Here is a 16,764-nt window from a genome sequence, read left to right on the forward strand (position 1 = left end):
AACTGTCAACTCACTTCTAACAGGGCTTTAGAGGTGGAATTAGCAAATTCATCATTCATAATCCTATTAAGTTAGAGAAACTGGCTGTAAGTCACCAAAAGGTAATTACCAGAATGCACTTGGCATTGACAGAAGCCAGCTGCCCTGCTAATGGGGATCTCTCAGATTTATTTCATGGCAGGAGGCTCTCCCACAGTAGTGGCCACTGCATTCTTGTAAACATGAGTAAGGAAGGCGGCAGATTTTGCTTCCAAGGCAGAAATTCAAGTCTGTATAAGGAGATGGACTTTACGATTGTCACCCGCTTCTTCATATCTAGGTACTCTTTTTTTCTAATGAGTTCTGCCCTCCCCTCACTGCCCAATCAATTTGCATGGAAGAGAGCTGCTTTTCTAAGCAGTACATTAGTCAAGTTTCTTCCATTATCTAGAAGGTTCACTCCTGCAATGCTTCTAGCCCCCCAAAACTGGAATGAGAGGTCACTCCCAGTGATGAGCTGCCAAAATCTTAACAACCAGTTCCCTATAAAAAGTTCTGATTTAAGGGATGTTCCACAGTATATATTTTTGGTACCTTTCTCCATAAGATATGGCAATGCATTGAGTCATTGAAAGTCATACTTAACAATAAAAAAACCATTCTTACATGTTTATTATAATAACTCCTCGCCTCCTCCCTCCCAATAATTGTGAGGTAGCTGCTGATGTTTTTCTTACACCTGACATAGTGTTGCTGAGCTCCTGCCGCTCGGCCTGCCGGCTCTGAGTGGGAGGAGCTCAGCTCCGGAGACATCCTCGTGGAGCCAGGGGTCCCTGCAGGGCCCAAGGCAAATTCCCCCCCCCCCACTTACCTTGCCGGCAGCCGCTCAAAGCAGCAGGACTCGGGAGCTGAGCTGCCTCCCCAGCTAGGACTCCTGGGAGCTCAGGTAGGGGACAGGACGGTCCCGCAGGCTGAGTTGTTTGCCCACCTGCCTGCCCCTTAACAGCAGGTTCTACACTAGCATCTAATTTTAACAACCAGCTCTTGCAACCCGGTAGAAACCAGCACCAGCTCACCACTAGTCACTCCTAAACCCCAATTTCCCAAGTGCTAAGCACTCTTCCTGTCTAGATCCTGGGCAAGCTGAATTTCAGCTCTTTCACCTATGTATCCACCTCAGTGGAGGAATGTGCTGTGGTCTACTACTTGAGTTCAGGAGAAACGCTTTTCCGGTTCAGAATTTTTGTCATCTCCTCCTCTTGTGCTGTGCAGAGTTTTGAGGATTGGATGGATAGAGCTCAGCTAGCAGGAATTTAATTGAAATGCAGCTACAGCTCTGATGGAGCACACACCATTTAAAATGAGATATTTTAATAAGGTATCTAAACAGTAGGAGGCATGAAAGATGAGAAATGACTAAGAAAGCCCAAACCCCATTCTATACAATTATAAAGATTAAGTATGTTCCCAGAAGCTTCTGAAGTTCATATCAGAGCACAGAGGACCACAGTGTCATTAGTGAAGGTAAAATTATTTCTTCTCTCTCTCTTTTTTTTTTTTTGCTGAGATTGCTCTGAAGATCAGTTTTTGTTACATCTCCAGACCAGGCTTAATGTCAATGGCCTGAAATCTACAAACCATAAAAAAACTTTAAAACGCAACTCTGTCAAGATGTTCATATAGTTTATTCCCAGCCCACTCCCCCACTGGTCCTTATAACCCTCTCCCTTGGAAAAAGAGAACACAAATCTGCTTCCTCAACAAAAATGATCATCCCATCAATGCTTACACAATAGAGATTGCTGTAAAGTTCTTGTGAATCTGGACATATTGGCATTTTAACTTATTTTAAAGAGAAAACGGAAGAATTAATTTTTGTAGGGAAAATAATATACTCAGAATTCCATGAATTTTGCAAATAAATAATAGTTACATGTTGGGGTGGTCCAGTCCCAACAGCAACTCACTGAAATCAAATCCATATACAAGAGTTTATAATTGCAATATTTCAATATAACAGCTTGGTTTTGTTTATAAGTAATGGACGTCTCAAAATAATAAGTGGCAGCATTAATTAAAAAAAATCTCCTGAGTAGTGTCAGTCATTTTGTCAATAAGATCAGAGGTTTTCCATTCATACGATGCAAGAAGTGAAGAGCTTCTACTCCCTTGCCTTTTTTTTTTTTTTTTTTTTTAAAGAAGAGACAGAGGTGTGTGATATGTTTGTTTTCCCCAGGGATAAAACTGCTGAAATGCCTGAGTTTTAGGCCATGTCTGCGCTAGAGACCTTTCAGCAACATAGCTGCACCACCGTACGATATCCTGCATAGCTGTTTTATGCTGGCAGGAGAGAGCTCTCCCATTGACATAATTAAACCACCCCCAACGAGTGGTGGTAGATCTGTCAGAAGGAAAGTGTCTGCCACCAACATAGTGCAGTCCACACCAGCGCTTCCGTCGGTGAAACTTATGTTGCTCAAGGGAGTGGTTTTTTTCACACAAGTTATACTGACAAAAGTGCTAGGGTAGACAGCGTTCGTAATAAAGCTGTACATTCTCAAAGTAAACATGCTGCAAGGACAACCATAGCCATTTTTCCCGCCTTTATTTCAAGACTTCTACACTTTTACTGACACTTCCTCACTCCCTCAGGGTCCCAATAACAAAAGCAATCAGAGTCCACAAATACTGACCCTGGGTAGCACTGCCACCTATCTAGGTTTTCCCAGCATCATCCCTTTTTTGAAGTAGCTGTTCTGGGAAATCTTGAAGGGCCATTGCTTGCTGTCCAGTTTTACGGGCTCAGGATCATCCCTGATGTCCTGTACCACAGGGGTGGCAATGCTATGGATAAAAACAAGAGTGTAACTGGAAGGCCCTGAATATTTTATATCTTTGTTCAACCAGCAAATCCCAATTCCTCAAATACAATTAGGAAAGGGGCCTTTCAGCTCCTAGAGTGGAATCATCCTTCCATTTTTATGTTTTTGAGACTTTGGATTTCCTGGTTGAACAAAGTTATAAAACATTCAGGGACCTCAGCTACCAGAAACAGTTCCTAGGATCACTCTCCCCTTATGAGAGCGTGAGAGTGTCTTGGTAAGAACCAAGGCAGAAGTGGAAAAGAAAATTCCCTTTGGCTTCCTCACCCTGGAGGAAACTTGCTCATAGAGAGCTGGAGCACAACCAGTGAAATGCTTTGTGTAACATACTTCAGTGGGACAGAAAAATGATGTGTAGAGGACATTGCGTTCTAAGTTGGTAATGTGCTAACTCTAAAAACTGTCCAAGCCTCATTTTCTTCCCACTTGCTCAGTTTTCATTCACGCACCTTGATAAAAGACTGGGGGGAAATAGTCACAGATCAATACTTGGTATCTAGCAGAAGAGATCAACATGGTTACCAAAAGCTGAGCCATTTGACAGGACCGGGATATGAGGCTGTAGCCGGGGCCGTCACCACGCTTCTGTCTGAAGAGGATAAAGCAGCCCTGGAGAGGGCTGCAGCAGAGAAAGCTAGGCTGACTGGGAAAACAGCCACAGCTGTGGTCAGTTTAATCAGGGCCCAGCTGGCCCTTATAAGAGGACTGTGGGCCAGAAGCTGAGGAGACTCTCTCTCTCCAGCTTCTGAGAGAGAAGGACGTGGCTGCCTAGGAGCTGAGAAGGGTACCTGAGGTAGAGCAGTGCTGGGGAAGGGCAGAGGGAGCTGGGGAGCTCCAGTCTAGTAAAACCCCAGGCTGCAGGCCTACCAAGGGGCTGCAGAAGGGCAGCCAAGAAATAGGCAGTGGCAGCTGGTCCAACCCCCCGCCAATGATGAGTGGTTTATAGATTAAAGTCAGCCCCAGTGAGCAGGGGCTAGATGGTGACTGGCAGCAGCCACTGAAGCAAGGTGGGGATAGAGGGTTGGGGGTTCCCCTGGGTGGGGAGACCCAAATTGTGGATTACTGCTGGGGGCAGAACCGGGATCCGGGAGGGACACAGGGACCAGCAGCAGGCGAGCCACCGGCCTGCAGAGGGTGCTCTGGGCTTAAAGAGCTAATTCCAAGGACAACCTGCAGGAGGCGCCCCACCACAGAGGTTCAGCAAAAGAACATTAATTCTACAAATCCTACACACACAGAAAGATTGACTGTCTTGCTTCCTTAAGAACAAACAAGAGCTTTTTTTATTACTGCACATGAAGGTGAATTTGATGGGTGCAGAAGTCAGTTCACATAATCAACACCATACTTGCCTTTGCTTTTCTTGGAATTACACTTCTAAAAGCATGTTGAGTGAATCTACTCATTAGCCCAAGTGCCTTCCCCCTAAAAATATTGACTTGGAGCTGGAGAATATGTTGTACACTTTTCAAAGTGGGTCCCGAGTGTCCTTAAGCAAACAAATGCAGGCAGAGGTAGGTGGTGTCACCCAAAATGCCACTCATAAGCACAGTATGGATGCCTAAACAGATGTCAGAGCCTTCCAAAAGAGATCCTCTGAAAGGAATATACTAAACAGAGGAAGCTTCCAAGGGAAGTGATATGACACACTCATCCCTTTACCTTTAATCCTGCAGTCTGGGAGATCTATTGTGCCAATCCAAATCTGTGGGGTGTGCGTAAATGCAGGGTGTTGCAAATTCTTTATGTTGTGACTCCTTCCTGCTGAAGCAGGCACACAGTGACAGTGAATAGGGAATAAACAACCTCCACCTCGCCTTACACAAACTACTTAACGATGAGGAGGGGTGCACAGTAATGGCACCTTTGGGAGAATGCAGGAGCTATTACTTAGTTGTTTCTCATGGGAGCAACTAGCCAAAAAGGGGACAGAGAATACACAGAGTCATGTCCACCCTTCCTCCCACATCAGCCAGCAGAATTCCTCCTGCTCCTTCTGAAAACAGGCAGTGTCTTAAAGACACACACTAGTAGGCACTTATCAAGGGCCCAGTGCCCTTCAGCAGATTTATATAAAAAATCCACTTCTAAATTTCTCCCCATACCACACCGTATGGACAGTCATTTATTTTGAGCCAAAGAGATCTAGAATAAAAATGACTGTCATTTTTATAGTCCTGGTCCCTCTCATGTTAGACCAGTGATCAAGATCACTTTATGCCCAAGATCACTTTTTGAATCTAAGGGCAACTCAGGATATACCCCTCCCCTTCCCCAAGGCCCCGCCCTTTCCCCAAAGTCCCACCCCACTCACTCCATCCCCCGGTCTCTCTGTTGCTCGCTCTTCCCCACCCTCACTCACTTTCACTGGGCTGGGGCAGGGTGTTGGAGTTCTGGAAGTGGTGCGGGCTCTGGGATGGGGGCAAGGCATTCGCTGTGTGGGAGGAGGCTCTGAGCCTGGGGCAGGGGGTTGGGGTGGAGGATGCAGACTCTAGGAGGGAGTTTGGGTGCAGGAAGGGGCTTTGGGCTGGGTCAGTGTTTGGGAAGATAGGAGGGGGTATGGGGTGCTGGCTCTGGAAGGGGGGGCAGAGTGTGGGGATGCAGGAGGGGATACAGGGTGCTGGCTCTGGGAGAGGGCTCAGGGTGCAGGAGGAGGTATGGGGTTCAGGCTCCAGGAGGGGACTCGGATGGGGGTTGGGGTGCAGCCTCCCACTGGGCAGCACTTACCTCCGGTGGCTACCAGTCAGTGGTGGGTACAGCAAGGCTAAGGCAGGGTCCCTGCCTACTCTGGCCCCATACCACTCCCAGAAGGGGCAAACGCGCCCCTACGGCCTTTGAGGCCGTGCAGGGGGCACACGGCTCCGCACACTGCCCCTCTCTGCAAGCACCACCCCCGCAGCTCTCACGGCCAATGGAAGCTGAGGGGGCAGTGCTTGTAGGCAAGCAGCCGCACGCAGAGGGAGACTCCTGTCCCCCTGCCCCGAGGGCTGCACTGGCCGCTTCCAGGAGTGGTGTGGGGCCGGGGCAGGCAGGGACTCTGCCTTAGCGGCAGCCACACTACACTGCCACCGGAGATCACAATCAACTGGGAGATTCTCTAGGAGATCGACTGGTTGGTGATCACTGTGTTAGACACTCCTGTTGGAAGTTTAAAAATAAACTATGCACAGATTACACTGCAGGGTGCCCTAGGTGTGCTGGCAGTCATTTTATAACAAAAAAGATGGAACACTGAAGTATTTGTTTTGGTAACCACACACACAATTAAACATTGCAAATGTAAGCAAAAATGTGATCACAAACTTCAGTCCAAACCTCAACAGTTTCCTTTTTAAAGAGTCTGTAAACTGAAGCAGGCCATCAAAAATAGGTGCATTTTTTTCTGCGTTTTTAAAAACACACTTACTGCAAAAATGCATTAAACAAGTAACATTTCAAGATGAACTATAACGGTGCTCACATTACTTTTCAGCATCTTTTATCTTACGCATTTGTAAAGCACTCATCACCATACTACTTATGTCCTGTGGTTTCCTGTAGACAACCTTCCCAGAATAAGTTGGTACATCTGTTTTCAAGCCTTGGAACAGCAGTGGTAAATCATAGAGCTAAACCACAAAGACAGCAGCAAAGCACTTCAGCTCCATTTATTCAGAGCAGGAATGCCAGCACAAACTGGTGCTTTTAAATCATCTACATTGGTGCAACAAATATGAGAAATATTAATGGATTTGTCTGAAGAGGCAATGGGCAGCAGAAGGACAAAAGGCAAGAGGAGGGAAGGAAGCAATGGTATTTACACACATTACACTTCCTTCACATACTCTTTTAAGATTGCACTTTCAGCTGCTTGGCCTGGATTTTGCTGCTGTTGTTAGGATTACTGATAAATCTCCTCAAGTGCCATGGCCAAAATCAGTGTGTCCAAGCAGTTCTCTTGAGAGTCTCAATACTTAAAATGCCAAAAGGAACAACTCACTGCAATTAAAAACTACCATCAAAGAGCTGCATTATCACTGGATGAAATGCGCATGCACACACACACACCCCATAGTCTGCAGGGAGATCAGTCTGCTGCAAACTGCAGCCACATAAATACTGCCTTAGGGTAGGGCTATTGTAGATTAACCGCACAAAACTGTCCCTGGTGAATCAGCACTGTAGCGTAGCTGAGGCATATTAGGTGACTAGCCTGTGACCGATTAACCTAAAAAAATCAGCTTCCTTTTTCATGGTTATGATAGGCCCAAGTATTTCAACCTGAAACAAGTATCAAAAATATGAATTCTCTTTTGGGAAGCAGAGGAGTAAGGGGCAGTGGCTAGTACACCTCTACTTCGATATAACGCTGTCCTCAGGAGCCAAAAATATCTTACCGCGTTATAGGTGAAACTGTGTTATATTGAACTTGCTTTGATCCACCAGAGTGCGCAGTCCCACCCCCACAGAGCACTGCTTTACCACGTTATATCCAAATTCGGGTTATATCGGGTAGCGTTATATTGAGGTAGACGTTTATATAAAAAAACTAATCAAATGCCTACCATGGTAGATGGTAGGATGATAATAGAGCAATCTCTTTTCTGTCCAGTATGAAGGTGCTGCACATTTGCTAAAATTGCTTAGTGGAATCTACACGTATGCAGTGTGCTAGGATGACTTTGCTCTATCCCTGCTGGTGTGCATCTCTTACAAAAATGAAATTCTGAAATGCACCATGCGGTTAGCAAGCCAGCACTTTGCACACACAAGGCACAGTGCTGGGAATCCATGGACAGAAATGTCAGGCAATGGAGACGTGCAGAGACTGCTTATGCTAGCATATCAAATTCAGGCTCAAAAGGGGGGTTTACAGATAGAAAGGGTCAGCTGTTTTACATACTGTGACAGCAGACACCCACTTCCCCAACCACATCCACTACTTAGCTGGTCCTGATCAGAAGCTGCATTCAAGTATATGAAAGAATCATTGAAAACCAAAGTAGAATTAAAAAGACAAGTTCCAAGGCACCAGCAGGTGTGATGCTGGAAAGCAGCACGACAGACATTCACCTGCATGTTTCAGAGTAGCAGCCGTATTAGTCTGTATCCACAAAAAGAACAGGAGTACTTGTGGCACCTTAGAGACTAACAAATTTATTTGAGCATAAGCTTTCATGGGCTACAGCCCACTTCTTTGGATGCATGTTAATCTGCTCGCCTGATTATGAACACACAACAAGCCAAGCAGAATCCTGTGCAGGGCCAGTGCAAGGATATTTTGCGCCCTAGGCGAAACTTCCATCTTGCGTTCCCCCACCCCACCAATCACATATATTATACACAATACACGGTCACAGAGTAACATGTTATAATTTAGAATTTATGTTTCCACGCTTTAAGTTTAGCAAATTTAGAAACAAGTTCCTCCAAGTCAATGCTGTGAGCAATGTCATGTTCTAGTGACAAGGTAGATAGCCCAACAAGTCTTTGTTGCAACATTGATGTTCGCATGTATGTTTTTATCAACTTGAGCTTCGAGAAGCTTCGCTCACCACTGGCCACAGAAACTGGGAGGGTCAAGAGGATGCGAAGAGCAATAACTGTGTTAAGGACACTATCTGTCAGCTGGGGGTCAGGGCTGTGGGGAGGATGGGGTCAGGGGGTTTCCAGCTCAGAGAGACTGGGCTCGGAGCTGGGGGTCAGGGCTGTGGGGGGGATGGGGTGAGGGGGTTTCCAGCTCAGAGGGACTAGGCTCGGAGCTGGGGGTCAGGGCTGTGGGGGGGATGGGGTCGGGGGGTGCCTGGGGGCACTGAGGCAGCTCAGCTCTGCAGGCTGCTGTTCTCTCCAGCCATCCAGGCACAAGGGGAGCAGCAGCAGGGACCAGCCAAGGACCAAGGGGGCAGGAGCACAGGCACCTGAGGCCAAGCTGTGGGGATGCACTTGCTTACCTTGCCCAACGCATGAGCATGGGGTCCTCTTTCTTCCTCCACTCCACCAGACCACCGCTGAGGCTCTTTTCTTCTCCATGCCCCTCGCTGGGGCTGACGTGGAGGCTGAGCCAGGGGGCAGCCCCCGCTTTCCTCCAGAAGCCCTGGTGTCGCGCTGCCCTCGCAGGGCTCCTGCCAGTGCCCTAAGCAGAGCTGCACAGCTCTGCCCAGCCGCTGGCGCTCCCACCGGCAACGAGAAAAATGGCATAGGCTGGAGCCTCTGCTCTGGGAGGGAGAGGGATTCTGAGCCTCTGCCTGCAGCCCAGGGATTCCCCTGGGTCAGCGCGCAGCCCGAACCTCTGGGCTGCCGCGGCGGCGCCCTGACCCAGGGAGTGCTCTGGGCTGCCGGCTGCCGTGGCAGCGCACTGACCCACAGGGGCCCCTGGGCTGCCGGCTGCCACGGCGGCGCGCTGACCCAGTGGGGGCCCTGGGCTGCCGGCTGCGCTGATCCACAGGGTCAGCCCGAACCCCTGGGCTGCCGCGGCGGCGCACTGACCCACAGGGGCCCCTGGGCTGCCGGCTGCCACGGCGGCGCGCTGACCCAGGGGGGGCTCTGGGCTGCCGGCTGCCGCGGCGGCGCGCTGACCCGGGGGGGCCCTGGGCTGCCGGCTGCCGTGGCGGCGCGCTGACCCAGGGGGGGCCCTGGGCTGCTGGCTGCGCTGACCCACAGGGTCAGCCCGAACCTCTGGGCTGCCGCGGCGGCACCCTGACCCAGGGGGGGCCCTGGGCTGCCGGCGGCCACTGCAGCTCAGACTCCCTCTCTGTCCCAGCAGCAGTGCCTGCTCAACCAATTAAAAAAAAATTGGGGGGCACCGCTTTTTGGCCCCCCCCCATATCTTGGCGCCCTAGGCAACCGCCTAGTCTGCCTAAATGGTTGCACCAGCCCTGATCTTGTGTGGAAGTTCACCATCCTCAAGAGCATGCGAGGGTTGTGTGTGCGTGTTTGGGATGGGGTGGGGGGGAAGGGCAGGGCAAGATGTTTACCAATCCCAGATTTCACCAAAGCTTCTGGCTGGTCAGTGCAGAAGGTTCGGTCCCATATTAATTTTCAGAGAAGCTGGGAGAACAGAAATTCTGTTCAGAACTGTATATCCACCAGACCTTCCCCCCTCTCTGGGGACACCTCAAGCAGTGCCAGGTTAGAGAGGTACAGGAGCTCAGTGATAGGGGTAGCGTTTAAAACTAGAAAAATCTAAACTTAGATGAAATTAAAAAACTCTCCTATCTCTGAAAAGTAGCAGGAGGTTAGGGACGCATTTCCCTTTAAACAACACCAATACATTAGCCAGCTCACTAAATTGCAGAGAAGATCCAGTGGCATTTCTTAAAACGAATACAATCCCTCTAAAATCTGAACTAACAGCATAAAGCAATCCATTCATTAATTTTTAATCCACCCACAGCTTTTTCAAAGTCCACTCCAGGGCAGAGGTCTACAAAAAAGGATGAATGGTTTCCTAGACGAAAAAGGATGCTCTGCAAGTTAATCAAAGTCGAGAGATCAGAAGGCACTTTCTGGGGGTCTTTGGGCAAATCAAAATCTCTCCATACTTCAGACTATCAGTCTGCCAAATGAAGATTATGCTACTTATCTGTCTGACAGGAGTACTGTAAAATGTAATTAATGTGTGTATAGTATTTTCATAGCTTGTGATGGAATATACTATAGAAGAGCAAAGTATAATTATGATTTATCACTCTGAAAAATTTGGCTAAACCAGAAGCCTGATACCAATATAGACTAGAGAGGACAGGGCACATAGCTAAGTATGTCTCCCCACCAACCAAAGGATAAAACTCAGCAAAGGTAGTGAGGATACAATCTTCCCCTTGAGACAACTGATATAGGTACTAAGGAAGAGCGGAAAAACTAGTAGAGCAAAGTGACTGATGGCAAAAATCACTCAGGACAAAAATGATTTATAAAAATGGAGGTGAATTTTAGAGTTCATGAATGTGCGCAACAGACAGCTCTAAACACAGTACAGCTTTGCGAAGCACCTAGCTTGCACTTTGCCATCTGTTCCCACACAGCTCTGCAAGTGAACCTCAAGTGTTTCATGTAAACACCCTGCTATTCCAGTTCTGGGCCCTCACTGAGCTGCCTAATGCACCTCAATCCTAATTTACATCACTCACTTTTTCCACTTGGGACACCCAAACAGATCTGCAACTTCTTCTTAGCTCTGTGTTGTCCCCCTGCTGTTCCTAGCAAGTCTGTCTAGAGAAGAATTTGCCAGTAGTAGTAAATTTGGGGCAAATGCCCTTACAGACTATGCGGAGAGAAAGCCAAACTCATTTCATTTGTGACCAAACCTAAACTTCAACTTAATCCTCTAGAACAGGTGTAGCCAAACTGTGGCTTGTGAGCCACATGTGGCTCTTTTACAGTTAAGTGCAGCTCGCTGAGACCACCACATACCCCCACCCCCACACACTCTCCACCTACCAGACTGCGGGGGAAGGGGGGACTTGGGGCTTCTGCCCTGCAGGGGGTGGTGGGACTAGGGGATTCTTCCCTGGGGGGGGGAGAGGGAGAGATATCATCTAAGGGCTTTAGCCCCATATCCCAGTAACACTGCTTCACGGGGCAGGTTGTGCAAGTCTTGAGGCTCTTGAATTTCTGAAGATTATTGAATGTAGCTCAGAGCATCAGTAAATTTGGCCACTCCTGCTCTAGAAGTTAAAAATTCTCTATTAGCACATGGAAGAAAATATACAAACTTGCAATCAAACATACAACCTGGCAACATGTCAAATTCTGGGAAGTTTGTTCAATTAACAGCTTTCTATTTTCACATTCAAAATATGTTTTCTGAAGCATTTCAGTGCCAAAAATTATTTTACTCTAGTTATTATTCACTCCAGGCTCTGTTACCCCAATGATCATCTGACAGAGGTTTAATGATGTTTGGAAGCTTTCCAGCAATAACGTAGGACTGCAGAAAGAGCAGGCAGACAGGTGCTGATCCAGAGAGGCAGCTCCTTATAATGCACACCACCTTCTGTCAAAACTAGAAAGCTGCTCCCTTTTAATGGCTTTTAAAGGCATGCTAGCCAGATGATGAACAAAACGTTTAATTACTGCACAGGTGTTCTATGATTAAGATGTGCTCCAGAGGAGTTCCACAGCAAGCACAGAAGAAAAATTACTGGGAGTGGAAGAGAGGGAAGGCATTTTACCTTCACAAGCACATCTCACACCAGGGCTTCAAAATCAGAAAGACAAAGAACAAACATGTCAGATAGAGATTTGGATCATTTGTTTTGTTCTGCAAGCACGCATCTGGCTCTGACCCACTCCCTCTTCCCCAGTGACATGCAATGTAATCCTTATAATCTTGATAAGATGATGAACAACCCTTAAATGTTATTTAAATTCTAGATTTCTGAAGGGGCCATAGAAGATATGCATGTACATATTTTATCACAGGTACAATGAAGCAATACAGACTTCAGTGTGGTAAAGAGTCTAGCGTCATAAAAATTCAAATGATCCATTTACTATTTTCTCAATTTATATAGAATGCAAAATACAAATACCAGAATTTATCACAAATTCATCATTAATTTTTCTCTCAATTCTATTAAGTGGTTTTGCAACAAAGCAAATAAACATGAAATTATTACAACTGAGCTTTTAAAAAAGTTTCAGTGTAAACCACAGCACAAAACTACTTATATATTTTCTTAAATAAAACAAAATTAAAATCAACCTCTTATTAAATCAGCTATGCTTTGGCTTTTAAAGCACTATACATGTAATCAGTTTTTACTGGAAAGTTATAATTACTTATTAAGAATGGAGAGGGTAGAATTTGTGGACTGCATGTCATTTTTTTAAAAAGTTTTCTTTTACTGAATCAAAGTAAAGCGCATACAGAAGCAAAGAAATAAGTATTTGCTATAAAATTAAGAAAGCACTATATAACATTGGGTGTTTTGCACAAATTTCATGCAATAATTCCAAAATACATAAACATACCATCAGTATAGCTAATATAGTAGCCAACATTTTAAACACACAGGTGCAAAGCCAATATTTGGATACATGAATGAATGAATGAATGTTCAAAAACATTCAGCACCAACAGCATCCAGCAAGGTCTATGGGGAGCTGCAGCATGCTCCACACTTTTGAAAAATAAACCATTTATTTAGGTGTCTAAATACAGCTTTAAGATTGAGATTTTTTCAAAGCTATGCAGGGGATCTGCCACATAACTTACATTTAAATTAATGCCACCTCTCTTCCTGCCCCAGCTTGAGGATGTGGTTGTAGTACTTCAGGACTTCAGTGATCCCCACCTTGCATGCTGAAGTTTTAGGGCTGTTACAGGGGTTCATATAGCTTAAAGCAGTTGGCATAGAACCATCTCCAGAACTGGGGGCCTGCAAACAACTCTTTTGCTGCTTGCACCACAGCGATTACTAGAACAGCTGAGGACTGAGTCTGGTTCACAGAGAGGCCAAAGATTACTGACAGCGATTTAGGACCTTCTTCTTGCCATTGCCATCTTTTGTTGTTTATTTGTTTGTTTTTGTTTTTTTAAAGGAAGAAGAAAAAACTACTTCAGGCTCTATTTATCTCCCAGTTATGTTTTAGTATCTGGTAGATGTGAAAAATTCACAGGCTGGTTGCAAATGTAACAGATGGTTCCTTCTCCTCAACTGTTGTTCTATGAAATCACAGTTCATTGTGAAATTGTGGGATCACTGCATCAACAACGAGCGTGTGATACATAAGCTAAGAGCAATGGGAAGGTAGTCAGTCAGACATACTCCATCATGACAGTTAAATTAATCTGAGAGGTGCTTGCTGTTGTTTCTTAAGGCAAGACTCTTTGCGGCCAGCTGAGGGGCTCTCTCAGTGGAGGCTTTTCCCATTGAAATTCACTCTCCTTCACAAGCACAAATCTTGCAATGTTCAGGGCACAATGCAAGACATTTGTTTTAGGTTCCGATTCTCTCTCTTCTCCATCAGTTTATAAAATAAATGCGCTTCAACTATATAAATAAGGCCTAGCTGCTATGGTGAAAAGCACTTTGCAAACCAACAAATAAATACAAGTGTGTTTCAGAATTAACTGAATTACTAGTTGTATTTGAAAACACCAGCACATTTACGAGTTGCTAACTTTCTAACGTCTACCATAAATAAAACTGGTGAATACAGGGTTGAACATGTCTTTGAAAAAGTTTCACAACTCCTGAATTAACTTATTAATTTCCAAAGCGTGGCCCACCTCTTACCTCTTACTTGCAGCCCACCTCTCCTCCTAATCAAGAACAACCGTGCAACATCCTTGTGGCCCCATGCAGTACATACTACAGCAAATGCTTATATGCAGCAAGGCTGACCCATTTCCAGCGGCTTCCATAATTGTTTATGCTTATTTTTGCAATGAAGAGGTTGGATGTCCATAGAAGCAACTGGAAACAAGGAGCAGCTGCCACCAGCATACAATCAGCCAACTCTACTCAGACCATGAGTGGTCCATAGAGTACAGCTTAGGAACCACTGAGTTAATTCATACAGACTCAGGAAATTATAATACAAATGGACCCAGATGCCTTTTGGATTAACCACCTCCCTTTCCTAATTAACTTGTTCTTTCTCATGTACTTTAACACTATGTCTCTGTATTCTATTAAGGAACCATTGTAATTCAACTCTTGACAGTTACTGGTGAAAACCATCTCCTGAACACCAAAGTAGTGAAGTTGGTGATTGCTGTCTATGGCAGAATAGTGATTTCAGGGAAACTAAGGCCTGGTCCACACTACAGCGTTAAATCGATTTAAACAGCGTTAAATCGATTTAACGCTGTACCCGTCCACACTACAAGGCACTTAAAATCGATTTTAAGGGGTCTTAAAATCGATTTCTGTACTCCTGCTCAACGAGAGGAGTAACCCTAAAAGCGATATTACTATATCGATTTAGGGTTAGTGTGGACGGAAATCGAAGTTATTGGTCCCATTCTTTTACTGAGCTACCCAGAGTGCACCGCTCCGGAAATCGATGGTAGCCTGGGACCATGGACGCACACCACCGAAGTAATGTGCCCTAGTGTGGACGCGTAAAATCGATTTTATAAAATCTGTTTTATAAAATCGATTTTATTAATTTCGATTTTACTCTGTAGTGTGGACGTGGTCTAAGAGATGGGATGTCCACTGGGGTAACAAGGAGGAGATGGGCAAGGAGAAGAAGAAACAGGAAGGAGAGCTACTGAATTCCTAGAGCTTGATTTTCAGAATTGCGGAGCACTCTCAACTCCAACTAAAGTCAACAGAAGTAGAGGGTGCTCAGCAACTCTGAAAGTCAGGTACCCGGTCTACTGACACATGGTCATCAAGTCACATAGCAAAGCTAAAGACCAGTCAGGCTAGCTAGTACAACCTTCATCCATTATATTTTCCCCTCACGTGACTTGTCTCAGCTTTTCTGAATACTTCCAGTGACCTCCTCTTTAGTCTACTTTAATGACTGACAACTCTAGCAAATGACATTTTTTCTCAATGCCTAGTATGAATTCTCATTTTCCACTTCAGATCAGTGATCCTTGTTTTGCCATACTCAGATGATGTGTATAATAAGCCTTTTTCATCACGGATGTTATTTCAATGAAAGTATTTATACAGTGACCTACATTTAACTCTTTTCCCAGATTGCTGATCAACTTTTATACTGTCTCATATTCAAAACTGTCCTCCAAGCATAGTGTCATTCTAATTGCCCTTTTTAAATCCAGTATAGCATTTCAGTATCCTTTAAATAATGCAAGGATTAGAACTGAATGCAATATTCTGTACTCTGCAAAGTGGCATTACCATCTTGGAAATTTTGCTTTTGAGTCTCTTTAATCAAAGAAAAACAGATCAGGGAGGGGGAGAGGGATAGCTCAGTGGTTTGAGCATTGGCCTGCTAAACCCAGGGTTTGAGTTCAATCCTTGAGGGGGCGACTTAGGAATCTGGGGCAAAAATTGGTTCTGCTAGTGACGGCAGGGGGCTGGACTCAATGACCTTTCAAGGTCTCTTCCAGTTCTAGGAGATTGGTATATCTCCTATTATTATTATAAATATACTTGAGAAAGCACTAGCTCCACTCCTCTCCCCCCACCCCCCAATATAATAATGCTGCATTATAGGTTTCTGTTCAGTTTCTCTCTTACCCTGTCTTTTTCTGATTCAAAACTTTCTAAATATTTATATCTCATTTTATACTGGTTACCATTTATCCCCAAATGTATTACTTTGGATTTATTTATAGTGTATCACCTAGCTGACTGCAACGAAAAATCTCTAATCTTTTCTGACTGTTCCGCAGTTTTGATGACTCCTTATGTATATTTCCTATCCTTTTGATTTTGTATTGTCTGTAAATTTAACTTGAAACACAGTCTGTTTCCTCAAGATCATTAATAAAACAACTAAACAGTATAAGTCCTAACACTGATTGCTGTGGAACACCATGAAAAACATTCCCTATCTGGAGGTGGTACTATTATTATTCTATTCACAGTCAGGCAGGCAGCTGTTAAATCCATGTTATTGTATTTTTACCTAGGCAGTTATTTTTCCTATCTCATAATACATTTTTTTAATGTGGTGCTACATTCAATGTCTTAATGAAATCCAAATACTGCATATTATGTCCACTGCACATTCTTGGCCACCAACATAAAATTATAGCAGAGAATACTATCACATTCACTTGGCAAGATCTGTTTTTCATTAGTTCTTGTTTATCAATCAAATATATTTTTCTCCCCTCAAATGTAGGCAGATGCAGTCCCTTAACATACTATTTCATCATCTGTATTAAAGCAGAACCTACAGCCTCAACTGAGATCAGGGCTTCACCACACTTGGTACTATTCATACAATAAGAGGAAGTCCTTGCCCAGAAGACCTTACAATTAGAGCT

General features: G+C 45.1%; 1 protein-coding gene across 7 annotated transcripts in view; it reads right to left on the reverse strand.

Moving 5' to 3' along the window:
• ASCC1 (activating signal cointegrator 1 complex subunit 1) overlaps positions 1-16,764 on the reverse strand; it is a 53,145-nt gene that overhangs the window by 2,570 nt on the left and 33,811 nt on the right. For 2 of the 7 annotated variants that reach the window (XM_050959602.1, XM_050959603.1), the window contains exons 10-11: positions 10,970-11,051; positions 9,575-10,287 (exon numbers count right to left, since the gene is read on the reverse strand). The exons of 1 other annotated variant lie outside the window; for it this stretch is intronic. In XM_050959602.1, the coding sequence (XP_050815559.1) occupies positions 10,187-10,287; positions 10,970-11,051 (183 nt within the window). In that variant the 3' untranslated portion in view covers positions 9,575-10,186. Of the gene's footprint in view, positions 1-9,574; positions 11,052-16,764 lie in introns of those variants that run through there. 4 more of the 7 variants (XM_050959601.1, XM_050959605.1, XM_050959604.1 and 1 more) reach the window with 4 other exon arrangements.

The sequence above is a fragment of the Gopherus flavomarginatus genome, chromosome 6 (genome assembly GCF_025201925.1).
Source record: "Gopherus flavomarginatus isolate rGopFla2 chromosome 6, rGopFla2.mat.asm, whole genome shotgun sequence".
NCBI classification, from domain to species: domain Eukaryota; kingdom Metazoa; phylum Chordata; order Testudines; family Testudinidae; genus Gopherus; species Gopherus flavomarginatus.